Source organism: Ammospiza nelsoni, chromosome 17 (genome assembly GCF_027579445.1).
Source record: "Ammospiza nelsoni isolate bAmmNel1 chromosome 17, bAmmNel1.pri, whole genome shotgun sequence".
Taxonomy (NCBI): Eukaryota; Metazoa; Chordata; class Aves; order Passeriformes; family Passerellidae; genus Ammospiza; species Ammospiza nelsoni.
The window spans coordinates 12,025,815-12,039,095 of record NC_080649.1 but is presented as its reverse complement, the minus strand read 5'-3'; the positions used below and the strand labels follow the sequence as shown (position 1 = coordinate 12,039,095).

General features: G+C 37.6%; 1 protein-coding gene across 13 annotated transcripts in view; it reads left to right on the top strand.

Moving 5' to 3' along the window:
* The window catches only part of RBFOX1 (RNA binding fox-1 homolog 1), a 1,162,992-nt gene that overhangs the window by 1,060,019 nt on the left and 89,692 nt on the right, over nucleotides 1-13,281 (top strand). For all 13 annotated transcript variants that reach the window (XM_059484829.1, XM_059484819.1, XM_059484826.1 and 10 more), the window contains 2 exons: nucleotides 7,623-7,766; nucleotides 10,286-10,339. In XM_059484829.1, coding sequence (XP_059340812.1) covers nucleotides 7,623-7,766; nucleotides 10,286-10,339 — 198 coding nt within the window. The remainder of the gene's footprint in view (nucleotides 1-7,622; nucleotides 7,767-10,285; nucleotides 10,340-13,281) is intronic.

Below are 13,281 nucleotides of genomic sequence, written 5' to 3'. Positions count from 1 at the left end.
CTGACATGCTGGCATCAGCTGGATGTCCTTAACTGAACTTGCCAACTGCTTGGTTACACACAACTCTATTAAAACAGTTTACAAATATTTTTTTAAAAGTAATATCTGCTCTTTCTGCCAGCAAATTTGGCCCAAGTTTTGAGAGGTGTTCTCAAGTCAAAAAATGCATGGCTTTTGGTGATTCTCCTCCAGACATGATTGATCTGCTGTTCCCTGATACCCTGCTGAATATTTTAGAAGAAAAATGATGAACCAGCAAAGGCAATGTAAAGCACTATATAAGGGCTATATTGCATATTGTTAAGGAAGATTAATTGGGGAAATAATTAATGTAGCCAAGTTATTAATTACTCTTTGGTTGTCCTGCAGTACCAGAGGCTTAAGAAACCCATCTTATTGCTCCTGTCCCCAGAATTAATGATCTCTTACTTAGGCTGCTAGCTCTCCATGCATAAGCTATCACAATAATAGCAGTGCTTTCTTGTAGCCTGTGGTATCAGCATCCAGAATGCATCCATCTAGAAATGAGAGAAATAATCACTGCTGCTTGTAAGTCTTCAGCCCTGAACAATACCCAGCCTGCTGAAACCCCAGAGCATGTTCAATAGTGGAACGTCAGAAACTGCTGAAGCAAAGCACAAAATTATTCAGGTTCTTTTTCATTTGTCAGTAAATTGGATTAAGGGATTCTGGCGGGGTGTGCTTGTGTGTGGCAGTATATCTAAAACAAATGCCCCAGTCAGAGCCAGCCACCTTACACTGTGTTCCTGGCAGTAAATTGTATTCGTGTGACTGCTCAAGGAGCTGTGAGAGGCAATGCAGCAGAAGGGAGGGAGGTGGTTGGGCGTTCTCCCTCCCCAGAGGGGCACTGACACCCTGCCTGTGTCTCTCACAGCCCAAAGGTGTGTGTGTCACATCTCACTTCCCAAAGATGGGGTTATTAATGAGAATAATAGGCACAATTAAACATCAAACAAACTCTTGCCAGTAGGGAGATGGGAAGGAGAATGGCTCTTGGGCATCGATGGACTGGGCAGGGGCCAGGGTGAGTGTGGTGGTGTTCTCAGGGGTCCCAGGGTGAGGGAAGAGATGAGGATCTGACTCCATGTTTCAGAAGGCTTGATTTATTATTTTATGGTATATATTATAGTAAAACTATACTAAAAGAATAGAAGGAAGGATTTCATCAGAAGCCTAGCTAAGATTAGAAAAGGAATGATAACAAAGGCTTGTGACTGACTGAGACAGTACAAGACACCTGGACTGTGATTGGCCATTAATTAGAAACGACCACATGAGCCCAATCCCAGATGCACCTGTTGCATTCCACAGCAGCAGATAATCATTGTTTACATTTTGTTCCTGAGGCCACTCAGCTTCTCAGGAGGAAAAATCCTAAGGAAAGCATTTTTCATAAAAGATGTCTGCGGCAGGTGAGAGCTCAGCACTTTGGAGAGGGCACAGCACAGCCTTCAGGACAGGGACTTGGTCCTCTGTCTGCTTCTTTCAGACCTGTCCCAGTGGCTGCTTTGCTCAGTTTGCATTTGGTGCTTTGGGTAGTAAAATGTTGTTGTAAAGAATATGAAACCATTATACCTTTTGTAATTTCATTATACCTTTTGTAATCTGGGAAATAGAGTGAATTTAGTGGTAATGCTGAAATTACTTTGTCAAGTGGGTATAACATCAGGGTGAAACTGTGACCCAGCTGAAATAAAAGGAAATTTTACCATTAAAAAGAAGATGGGTCAGGGCTTGCCCTGCAGGGTTTCACTCTCAGTGTCTCTGAAACCAAGCATGAGACACTCAGCTACACCAGAAATTTCAAAACATAATTGTGGAAGGGCGAGTGTTGAAGTGACCTTAAGGATCATCTAGTTCCAAATTATCAAATGCAGGCATGATTAGGTTATTACATTTCTTTATTTCTTTGTGCATAGCAGCAAGTCCCACATCTGCGTGATTTTTGCACTGTATCAGAACAAGGAACAGGGCACATTCTCTTCAGGAAAGGATTCCTAAGGGGTTAAATGGATGTGGCATGAGCTGCATGCTTTGGTACCTGCAGAGGTACTGGAAATATTTTTATCTTTAGAGCTAATTTGAAGACTTAAGCTCAACTTTTAATATCCTGAAAGCAATGAGACCTTACTATTGATCTTATTAATGACAAAAGGATAGCAGAAGAGAATTCACTGATACTTCTGGTAATGTTTATCACCATTGTGAAATAGCACAATAATAGAATTTTTTTTCTGTGTACATCTTTGTGTGAATTTAAGCCCAAACAGATGGATATGCGTCTATAACTCCATTTTTTCTGTTGTTGTGCTTCTGGGTAGCATGTTGCAGAGCTGGGACTTTTCAGAATATAAATTTACCAAAACAAGTATGATTAATTAATTAGTTGGTCTACTTAAGAAAACAGGAAATCTACAAGCCCACCACTTTGTCAGCTTTCTGTTAGTGGTATATCTGGGAAACAGCATTTTCAGAAAGTCCCAAACTCAGTTTTAAATTATTCTCTTTGCTCACTTTTTAATCGAAAGGTAACTTTCCAGAATCTAGATCCTTTTAAAATGGAAAATGTGCAATATTATCTGAGGGAAGCATGAAGGTGATTTACTATGCATGATTTTTTCAGTTTGTACACATTGGGCATGGTTATATTTTTGCTCAGGACGTATATATATATATTTTCTGCTGAACTTTTCTCGATTGCTTTTTTTATCGGGTTTACAAATCAAATCAAACAGGTATATTGCAGAGCTCTGATATTATTTTCTGTGCTTATAGCACAATGTATTGAATTATGCTTGCTCATGCACTGCTGCTGCTATTCTCTCCAGATTGAGAGAGAATGACTGTGGGGGCTGTAAATTCACTTGGCTCCCAGCACCACCGGTTAAATCAAGAGCCCTGTTCAGGCTGGAGAAGAGACAGAGCAAGTGTTCATTACACAAATCAATTTGGTCAAAAGTACAGCACAGTGGGTACCCAACCATTGCTCACATAATATTGTCAACTTAATCAAATAATGCCTAGAAGACATTCACAAGCTCTTTTTTCTCTGAGAAATAACTTGATTGGTGCAGCAGGAAAAAAAAAAGAAAAAAAAAAAAGGGTGCTGTTTTGAGCATTCATTAAAAAATTCAGTGGGTGCTTTCTTTTTTGCTAAATTTAAAATTCTGAAGAGCTTTACCCTATGCTTGTTTGTATACATGAGACACTCAGCACCTAATTTACCGCTGATCATATTAAAAAAAATAATCTGTTCATTTTTTTTTGCTTTTCCACTTGCTTTTCTCCCTGTAAATATTTAGAGGTTATTCCTGCTAGAATTAGGCTGTTCTTCCTCTAGACTTGGAATGAGTTTAAAAGATATGCAACAGATTTGTGTTTGTTTGCAGATTATAGCAGAATGATCAGGACTTGGTAAAGATTCCTCATGTTCCAGTAATACTTATTTTCACTTTGTCCAGAAAGACATAAAAGGTTTAGATCCATTTCAGACATTCCTACGGTCTGTGTTCCATTCAGTCTTTAAATACTGATATTGGGAGCAGCGTTCCTGTAGGGGTGTGCAAACAGTTTTCTGTATTTCATTGTGTTGGAAACAGGCTTTGAGGGTGAAAGATTTTGTGCACACCATCGTGGTTTTGTAGGAAATGAAAGATATTAGGCAGTGAAAAAGAATGAAGGGGAAGTGGAACACTTAAAATTCCGGTGTAGGGAACATTGCAGGGCTGTCTGTCTGCGGTGATGGATGGAAAGGGACACAGAAAATTGCTGTTAGCCAGGAAGGAGAATGGAATGGGGTTTTTCTGCCCAGGCAACGTGCACAAGGCCCTCTCTGGTTTCAGGTTCACTGACCATTGTTTTATTGTGTGTGGGGCCTTTGCCACAAGGGCTGGGGGTGGGAGATGAGACTCCAGTGTGCAGTCAGGAGCAGCTGGGAAATGGGGTTGTATTAGGGCTGCATGAAGGTTTTAGAATGTGTTTTTGAGTGAAAGTTGCTGCAAATTTTGATTAAAATGGCCTTAAAGGAAGAGGTGTGGGGGGGGGGGGGAAGTTAATATTTTTTTCCAAACAAAAAATTGTCAAATTTATTTTATCTAAACAAATATTTGGTTTAGTGGTTTTCTTCACTTGTATATTTTTTGTTTCTTAAATTCTCAGGAAACAAGCTTGGAAGGGGAACCAGAAAAATTACTTTAATAATTTTACTTCTTTAAAACTAGTTTAATAATTTTACTGTGAAGTCTTTAAGAACTTAAGGCTTTTCAATAACAGAAGCTTTCTGTTTCCAGAACCGAGTTAAGGAAATAAAAAGAAGTTTTTTGCTGAAGGTAAAGAACTTCTTTAGAAAACAATAGATATTAACTCTCCTGATGATGGATTTCGTTTAAAAGGATACCAATTGTTTATACTGAAATTATCTTACATGTAAAACATAAATGTTTTTTGGAAATGCCCTCTTTGATATGGGTTTGCTTACCTCTAAGAATGTTTCAATTCTAATTTATTTTAACACTTAAGCCCTCAGTAGCTCACTGAAGTAAAGGGAGCTCACCTCAATTTGTTTTGCTGTGAGTGAGAATTTGATCTTCTATTTCTGCATTCTGTTTTTGCAACTTTCATTATAAGTCTTAAGACTATAGTATATTAAGAATCTTTAATATCTTATAATTGCAAAAATGTGGTGGAATAGGGGCCAGAAAGCAGCCTGATTGCATCCAGGACTCCAGGGATGGAAGAAGGACAATACCACATCCTCACATCAATTAATTTTTAAAGGACTATCAAACCACCACTCTTCAGGTCCTCCAGCAGTGAAGGTTTTCTCCTGAAATATATTCTGTACGTGTGAGGTAAATTACATTCTGGTTCCATGAGTCCACAGAGCTCTGAAAGTTTCCTGGCTTGGATTTTTCAAAATCCAGCCTGTCCTCTCCCTCTGGTGTGTTTTACCTCCTTGTGTGAATTTCTGCATCATCTTCACATTCCAGTTTCAGTTCGTGGTTATCCTTGTCCAGATCTCCGGGCACAGCTGTGGATTTCTGGATGATAATGTGCTTTGTAAAGAGCCTGTTACATTGCTAAGCCTTTTCATACGTTCTAAATGCTTTAGCCATGCTAATTCTGCCCCAGGGATCTTGAGGGTCGTGGACAGTTATGAATTGTTGGTGACAGGGACTTGCTAAAGTTTCTGGTTTTCAGCCCTCGCTGCCCAGACTGAGACATTCTATGCTGAGAGTGCAAATTTGAGACTTCTTAAATTAAAATGATTTTTAAAAGTGGTAAAACCAACCAAAGGCCTGGAAAACACGGGTACCTGGATTTATTCTCTTCACCCATAATTTGTAGCTCCATTTTAACAGCCCCTCAGAAACCTCACTGGATTTTGTGGACCATAATCTGTTCAGCTGCTAAGTAGGGCAGTTGCTCCCAGTGTTTTGGGATGTTTGTGGTGCACAGCTCAGCCCTTCTACTCCTCATTTCTATGAATAAAATGAGCAGAGATTACTCTTTTCTATTTGCATTTATACAGGACACTGATTATATAATTTCTTCCTTGGGCACCCTCTGTTCCTGAAACTTAATAGCACCTTTAGAATTTTGCAGTTCTCCTCAGATTAATCTAATTGACCTCAAATTCTTCAGGAGTGTTTTATTTCAAGAGCTTCCAGTCTGTCATCCCCCACCTGCTCTCACATACCAAATTTCTTTTCTATTTCTCTCTTTTTATGCCTGAAGGTAGAAAATAATCCCTGTGGTGTCTCTGGGTGAAACGGCTGCCTCAAAATCTAAAGTTTGAATTTTTGGGTTGATTTTAGCTAACAATAGATTAGCATGGAACATTTTGGTCTCTTGACAGCTATATACCATATTTCCTATCTAAATCACTAAATATTCATAAAGATAAATTATTTACTTTGTGGGGCTGTGAGTTCAGGGCGTAGCACATGAAGAGATGTGGTGGCACTGACTCAGTTTTAGGTTTACACTTGATCTGATCCCATTATTTGTTTGGATCACTTGTAAATCTTTCTTCAGTGCACACAAAAGTTTGTGTTTGTGTGTGTCTCATCATATCCTCTGAAATAACAGAGATGTTCCTGGTGGACTGATGCTGCTGCAGAAATGAGCACCTGTTCTTAACACAGAAGTATAGGTAATATAGATGTTAGCACTTTTAATTTGAGAATATTTGTATTATTTAGGGAGGATATTGTTGAATTTCACTTGCTAGAATTCAATTTCTGTGTAGTTATTGCTGATGTAAATGATGTGTTCTGTTTGAGTTCTTTTGCTTCCTCTTCAACAGGCTTGTTGGTACTAAAACTGTGTGGTAAGGTTTATTTTATTTAACCATTTTTATGTTGCTTAAACTGTTGTCTCCTAAAAGAAATACTAGAAATATTAGCAGGAAATGGGCAATTTCTCCTTTTTGTTCTTTAAATGAGAAAACTCAGAAAGACAAACTGAATGTAACATTAGCACAAAAGAGAAAGATGAATAATGAGAAAAACAATGGGGTCAGAAGGAAAAAGGAAAGAGCAAAGAGAGTGATGGCTGTCAGATCATCCTTGTAGTTTTTCATTCAACCATTTTCTTTCCCCTTCTATTCTTCCCAACCCTTCTGCCCATGCACAGGAATGACTGTGCTGTTTTAAAATACCCATACAGAGCCTTGGCTAATGACTGTGTGCTGTACGAGCAGTAATTAATTAGGCACTGTAGGATGTAATTAAAGAACAGAGATGAGTAATTTCTATAACATATTGATAGACCAGCACTGGTTCGTTTTACTTTTTGGTTGAGGGGCATTTTATGTTTTTTCCTCATCTCACTGCAGATTTGTGATTTGTTTGTTAAATCATAACACATGGCAATGTCCTTCTGTTTTAAACCAGAATTTTAAACCCAGGGAACGCTGTCCCTGTCAGAAGCACCATGACATAACCTCATTTTGGTGAGGAAGAAAATCTGCACAACTTTGTTTCTGGGTCTCACACTTGTGTCAGGCAACCTTCACCACTGATTAAACTTCTGCTCCCTCTCACAACTCAAGGCCTTTTCCATAATGGGCACCATTTTTCTGGCCAGAATGACCCTCAGTGCCCATCAGCACTGCTCATGAGATGGCAAAGAGGAGGAGATGTGTTACCTGCCTGCTGTGGAGAATCCCAGTGGCCTCTGAATAAAAGCTCTAATCTCATTTCAAAGGGTCTGGCTTGCTCTGCCAGCAGAGAGCATTTGCACTGCAGATTCTGTTGCTTACTTTGGCAAACACAGAAAGGGTTAAAGAAATTTCTACGATCTTATAGGGAGATATATTCATTCATTATTTAAGAGCAGCTAAGCAAATTACAAATAATAATTTACTCATTCTCCAGTTTATTCCAAATACATATTATTGCTGGAAATGTATGCTGTTGAGACAGAAATGGACTTGATTTTCATGTATTTAGACTTCTGGTGTTCCTCACTACGTTGGAGCAGATTTAACTGATTTTAGTTTGTTTGGTTTTTATTGGGTTTTTTTTTTTTAGGATTTAAGTTCACCCCCTTGTATTAACAATACTTACAGTGTGCTTTATTTTGCTTTACCCTTTTAGCAGACAGATGATGCAGCACAGACCGATGGCCAGCAACAGACACAATCTTCTGAAAACACAGAAAACAAATCACAGCCCAAACGGCTCCACGTGTCAAATATACCCTTCAGATTCCGGGATCCAGATCTTAGACAAATGTTTGGTGTAAGTGCTCATATTTATTTCTGGGTTTTGTTTTTGTTTTTTACATTTGCATTGCAATAGGTATTTTGTATTACAGGCAGCTGTGAGGGCTGTATCTCTGATTGAGGCTGTTTAACCATTTTCCAGAAAGATTCCCCTTTAATCTGTGTGTAATCAAACATCTGATTTGCCAGTGACAACTGGGAAATGACACTGATTGTGCTGGATGTGATGCACTTGGGTGCTTTGTACTACATGCACAAAAAGCTGTTTGTGGTGGTTTAAATGCATACATATTGCTGCTGTACACATCTGGATTTATCTGCCTGCCTTTATTGATTTTGGAGAGTGTGATGTTAAACACTCAGTGCCTGACCTCCTGCGTAAGGCAGGCACAGGCTGAATTTCAGCACAAAGTTCAGACACAGGAATCCTCACCCATCTCCACGTGTTTTGTAGGTCTGCAAAAAGCCTTTGAAGGTTTTTATTAGTATTTTTCTGTTAATCTCTCAGTTTGTGCTTCCCCCCAGGCCACAGCCGCCTTCAAGCACATCCCCTGTGTTTCACACAGGCTCTGGACACACCAGCAGCAATAGGATTATAAACACGAGAGCTTAGATTGGCTTTCTACTCCCTGATCCAAGAACTCTCAGGTTTATTTTGAAATGCCACTAAACCTCATTTAGAAATGTACTCGATCATCTCTTGGAACCCAAGTCAGGACTCAAGTATTTCTGTTACTCTCACTGTCCTTATTCTGCCTCACTAAACCAAATTCTCTCCTGCATTACAGCTGCTTATTCAGTGCAGCACCAAGTGCCTCACATCCCTGCACTTTTTTCTCTCTTTCATGTTCAGATTTTTAAGTTGTTCTGAAATGTGTTTGTATGTGAGTCAGAGGATGGTGTTTCTCAGTATTTATTCCTCTGTAGGAAGCAGTCCCTGGAAAAAGAATCCTGTTGTAATACTGGGAAATGAGTGACTGTTCTGCTAGATCTGCCTTGGTACAAGTTGCCTCCCCTGAACACAGCTTCCAGCTCATCAGCAGAATAGCAGAAGGCATAATAATTAACCCTCCAGAGAAAAATATGCTAATTTATTTAAACTAAACAAACCACTTAAAATAGGTTTTATATGAAAAAACATTAAATGAAAGGATTTTTTTGGTAGGAATTGTAGTGATTTATAAATGAATAAACACATTTCTTTTTAATGTGTCTAAGTCTTAGGTCTCAAAAGACCGACACTGGAGAATGGCTGGAGTTTCCAGCTGACTTCCAGAATGACTTGGTAACAGGAAATTTTAACTTCTGAAATGACAGAGAAATAAGATTTTTGTATGTGTGAGTTGAAATATTTCATATGAAATATGGCAGGTCTGCGTTGTGGCCATGTAAAGCACACAGTAGATGATCTTTTTACATGGACACGAATATTGCAGAGGAGAATTGTTTAAATATCAAGTCTGTGTCTGAATTAAGGCTGAAGTGGAAGTTAAAGCATTGATTAAATGGATGCAAGCACATGAAATAAGCCAAAGTATACCAAGTGATGGTTGACTTTTCATGGTCAAGTTGAAACCCTTTAATAAGCTAGAGAAGGAATACTGTCCTTCCTGGCCTGTAATTGTTTATTAGATCTGAAAAGACTGGAGTGCTTATTTCTGCAATTCCTGGGATTCTTGCTGAATTATTCTCCATTTACCTCTCTCTAATTTCTGCCTTTCTGTTTAAGATATTGGATCAGTTACCTATGCCAGCACTGATGTTAATGACTTCTGAAATAACAGAAATGACCCCTTGATGCATTACATTGTCACCTCACAAGATGTGTCCTAACAAAAAGTGTTCTAACATTTATTCCCTTCCTAAGGCAGATCCAACAGGGCTTTTCCTCTGGGACAAGCAGCTGGGTTCAGCTTTTTTGTGTGCAAACAAGGTCTAGGGAATTGAGTGCTGTTGGAGGTCAATAGGAATAACAGTCACTTCTAATATTATACTAAAAATACAATTTTGAGCAGAGAAAAAAATCCCCCCAAAGTGAGTATCCATTCTAGTTTTCCAAATTATGCTCTACTAAGACAAAACTTCTTAGGGAATAATGGTTACCAATTTCAGCAAGGGTGGAAAGAAATCCTCAGTCCATGAAGCCAGCAACAAAACTCCCACCTGATTTAATCTTATTCCTGTAATGCAGAAGTGACAAAACTCCTTCGCCTTTTCTGGAAAATGCAGAAATTTGGGACTTTTACTTCACTGTCCTCTCAGTTGAATGTTCTTTCCTCTCTGTCAGGGGCTTCACTGAGCTTGAAGTTCCACTGAGTGGTGATTGTATTGAGCAGAATGATGCACAGAATTTAGAAATAATATTGATCTGACTCCTTTTAGTGCTGTCTTTCTTTTTGTGTTTAAAATATTTGGTTTTATATCATTTAACATTTGTAAAACATTGCAGCATTTCCTGAAACAACTTTTATATTGTATATGATAGAAGAGTTGAAGTTATCTAATTTTCATGTGACTTTTTCTGTTTCTTTGCAGCAATTTGGTAAAATCTTAGATGTTGAAATTATTTTTAATGAGCGAGGCTCAAAGGTAAGCAGTTTAATTCACCTGTGGAGTTTTTTGTTTTGTTTAAAATATATGAGTAAAAGGAAACAACTGCACTGCTGTGACAAAATAATGTCTGAAATTTTATGTTAGTGAAAACATCTGAGCTGTCAGTCAGTTTTCTAAGCAGTATGAAAATCATTGGACTCATATCTTTTAAAGGGGGTAATTTTAACTACTCCAAACTGTCACCTGTTATATGGGAATGTTGATTTTTGCTGTCCTTATTTTTCAAGGGTAATTATTTCATTTATTTTATGAGTCCATAGTTAAAGATATTTGTAGGCAGGTTTGTACTAGTACAGGTATTTTTTTCCTTTATTGAAATGAAAGATGACAATTATATCTAATAACTATCTTCTTTAGTAATTAGCTGAGAAAATATGTGATTGTTCCAGATTAAGTGCAGATGTTTTCCTCTTTAGTTAAAGCCTTACTACACCAACCCTTTGAAAACAATCTCTTTTAGCATTTACTTTATTAAAAGAGTTCTTATTGTATTGCAAACATCTAATTTTTTTTTTTTCCAAAAATACTTTGCCTTAAATGCATACTTCAATTTATTCAGTATTTAAGAAATAAAGCAAGATAGAATGGCCAGGACTGCATCACCTGGTGCAAAACTGTAACCCAGTGTGTTCACCTGTGATATCAGCTGCATTATAGGGGTTATGTCTGTCATATGCATATCTTTTTTTCGTTTCCTTGCCATGTCAGACACACTAAAAAATTTATTCACAAATGTTTCAATCTTCTTGTAACTCATATATCATTTATTATTAGTGATGGAATGTTATCCCTGCTCTAGACATAGTGTAACCTGTCATATATAAAGAAACATATACATCAAAATTCTATCTTAAATCAGATATATTTTAATTCTGTTAATATTTATTTTCTGAAATTAGAACCTTCACTTTTTATTTTAAACCTAAATGGAACAGCTGAAATCTCCTGGTTAATTACTCAGACATTAATTAATCCCCTTGCCTGCCAGCCCAAACTCAGTTGGAACATTCATCACTTTTTCAGTAAACAACTAAAATGGATGGAATTTGGGTGGCTTAGAATCCCCTGCTCTGGCCAAAATTTATTATTTTTAAATTATGGTTGTTCAACAATGTTTGCAAAAGACATGGATTGCCCAGACCTGCTGCTGCTGCATCATCCCATTAATTTCCAGAGCCATCCCCCACTTTTGCTGCTGGTGCTGACAGGGTGGAGCTGAGCACACCTGGGAGGAGTTTAAACTTTTGTTTAGCCACTAAACCTTGCCCAGGTGGGCATTTTAACCACCACACCTGCACAAGTGAAAGGTTTTGTCAGAGTTTTGGGGGATGGCATAAGGAGATGTTTCAAATTGAGCTTTTTTTTTTTTGATGTTTGCTTGGCAGCATGAAAATATCTCAGTGCCTCGTGCTAAAGGCAAGATCCTGGGAAGGATTTCAGAGGGAAAAGGTTTTCCTGGCTGGGTTTGTCACATCCCTGCCTCAGTTACACACTTAGGTCAGGTTTGTTGAAGAATGTTCCTGCAGCACCAGGGCTGCAGCCCAGCTGTCCCCAGGGATGCCTGAGGCAGGGCTGCTGCCTCTCACCTTGCTCAGAGATATTTCAGCTACAGCTATGGAATATTTTCCATATTTTCATTTGCAGAAGTACCTTTAGATTCTCTCAATTAAATGGAAAGTTAAGGAAAAAAAAAAAAGAAATATTAGGAATGAGAGGGACATCTTTTTTCTGTTCTTTTTTTTTCTTTTTTTTTTTTTTATTTTTTTAATCTGATCATTTCGTGTCCATTCTGTAGGAATTAAGATGCACCAGATTAAAGTCCCATTCCTGGCAGTGCTTATCTATGTTTTCATAAAATCCCACTGAAACTGAAAGGACTACTAAGTGGTTTCAGACTGAGTACAGGTAACAAAGTTTGCAGGATCAGAATTCAAATTTGTTTCTAGCTGCAGTTTGGCATAAGAATTGCTAGAATTGTTTTTGTTTCTGTTTCTTTTTCTTTCTTTTTATTCTAATAGTTAATGTTATAAACAATTGTTGCAAAAAAACCCCAGAAGGAATCTCATTCTCATGCCATAATAGTTAAGAAAAATGGAATTGCATATTCAAAAAACATAACATTAGAGCACCACTGTCTTTCCATAAAAGAAAACCCTAAATCAATGAAAGTCATACTACAAATGTCTGCTTGTTTGAATGTATAATCATAATGAAGAAAGCTTTGCTAAAATATACAGCAACACTGATGACTTTTGAATTTTTGACCATTTTCTATCAGTTATAAATCAATGCTCTAGACAGCTCTATATATACTTGCAGAAATCTGTTTATGTGTGTATTTATTAATGTGTATCTATTGTATATTACATTAACACCTATTTCTTCAAATAAGGAGAACCCCAAAGTGCCTCCCAAATTAAATCAGAACCTCCTCACATTCTAACTTGGTTATTATTAAATCACTTGACAGATTTTAAAAATAAAAGGCCTATATTTGCATTACCAGTTAATAGAATGCAGCTGTTAACTCAGCTGCAAATTAAATTGATGCTAAAGTGTTTGTGTGGGTATTTGAATGTGTGATGGGTAAATCTGGGTTTTGTTCTTGAGTTTCTCTGTCAGCCAGGTAAAGTTAAAGATTTGCATAAATAGCAAGAGCTTAAGTTAAGTAGTGTTGATTATGAGAATAAGTACAACATAAGAAATGAAAAAATGACAATGAGTATTATTTTCAGAATCTTTGAAGTTCTTGGCTTGTGGCTCCACTTTTTATATTTTTCTAATATTTTTAGTATAATTAGGTTTTTATCTTTAGCCGTTTGAACAAAAGTTAACTGGTGGCACTGTGAGCTGAGGAGAGTGACAGAAAATTTTGACTTAACTCCCTCCAAATGTTTGCAATTCCAGGAGGGGACAAT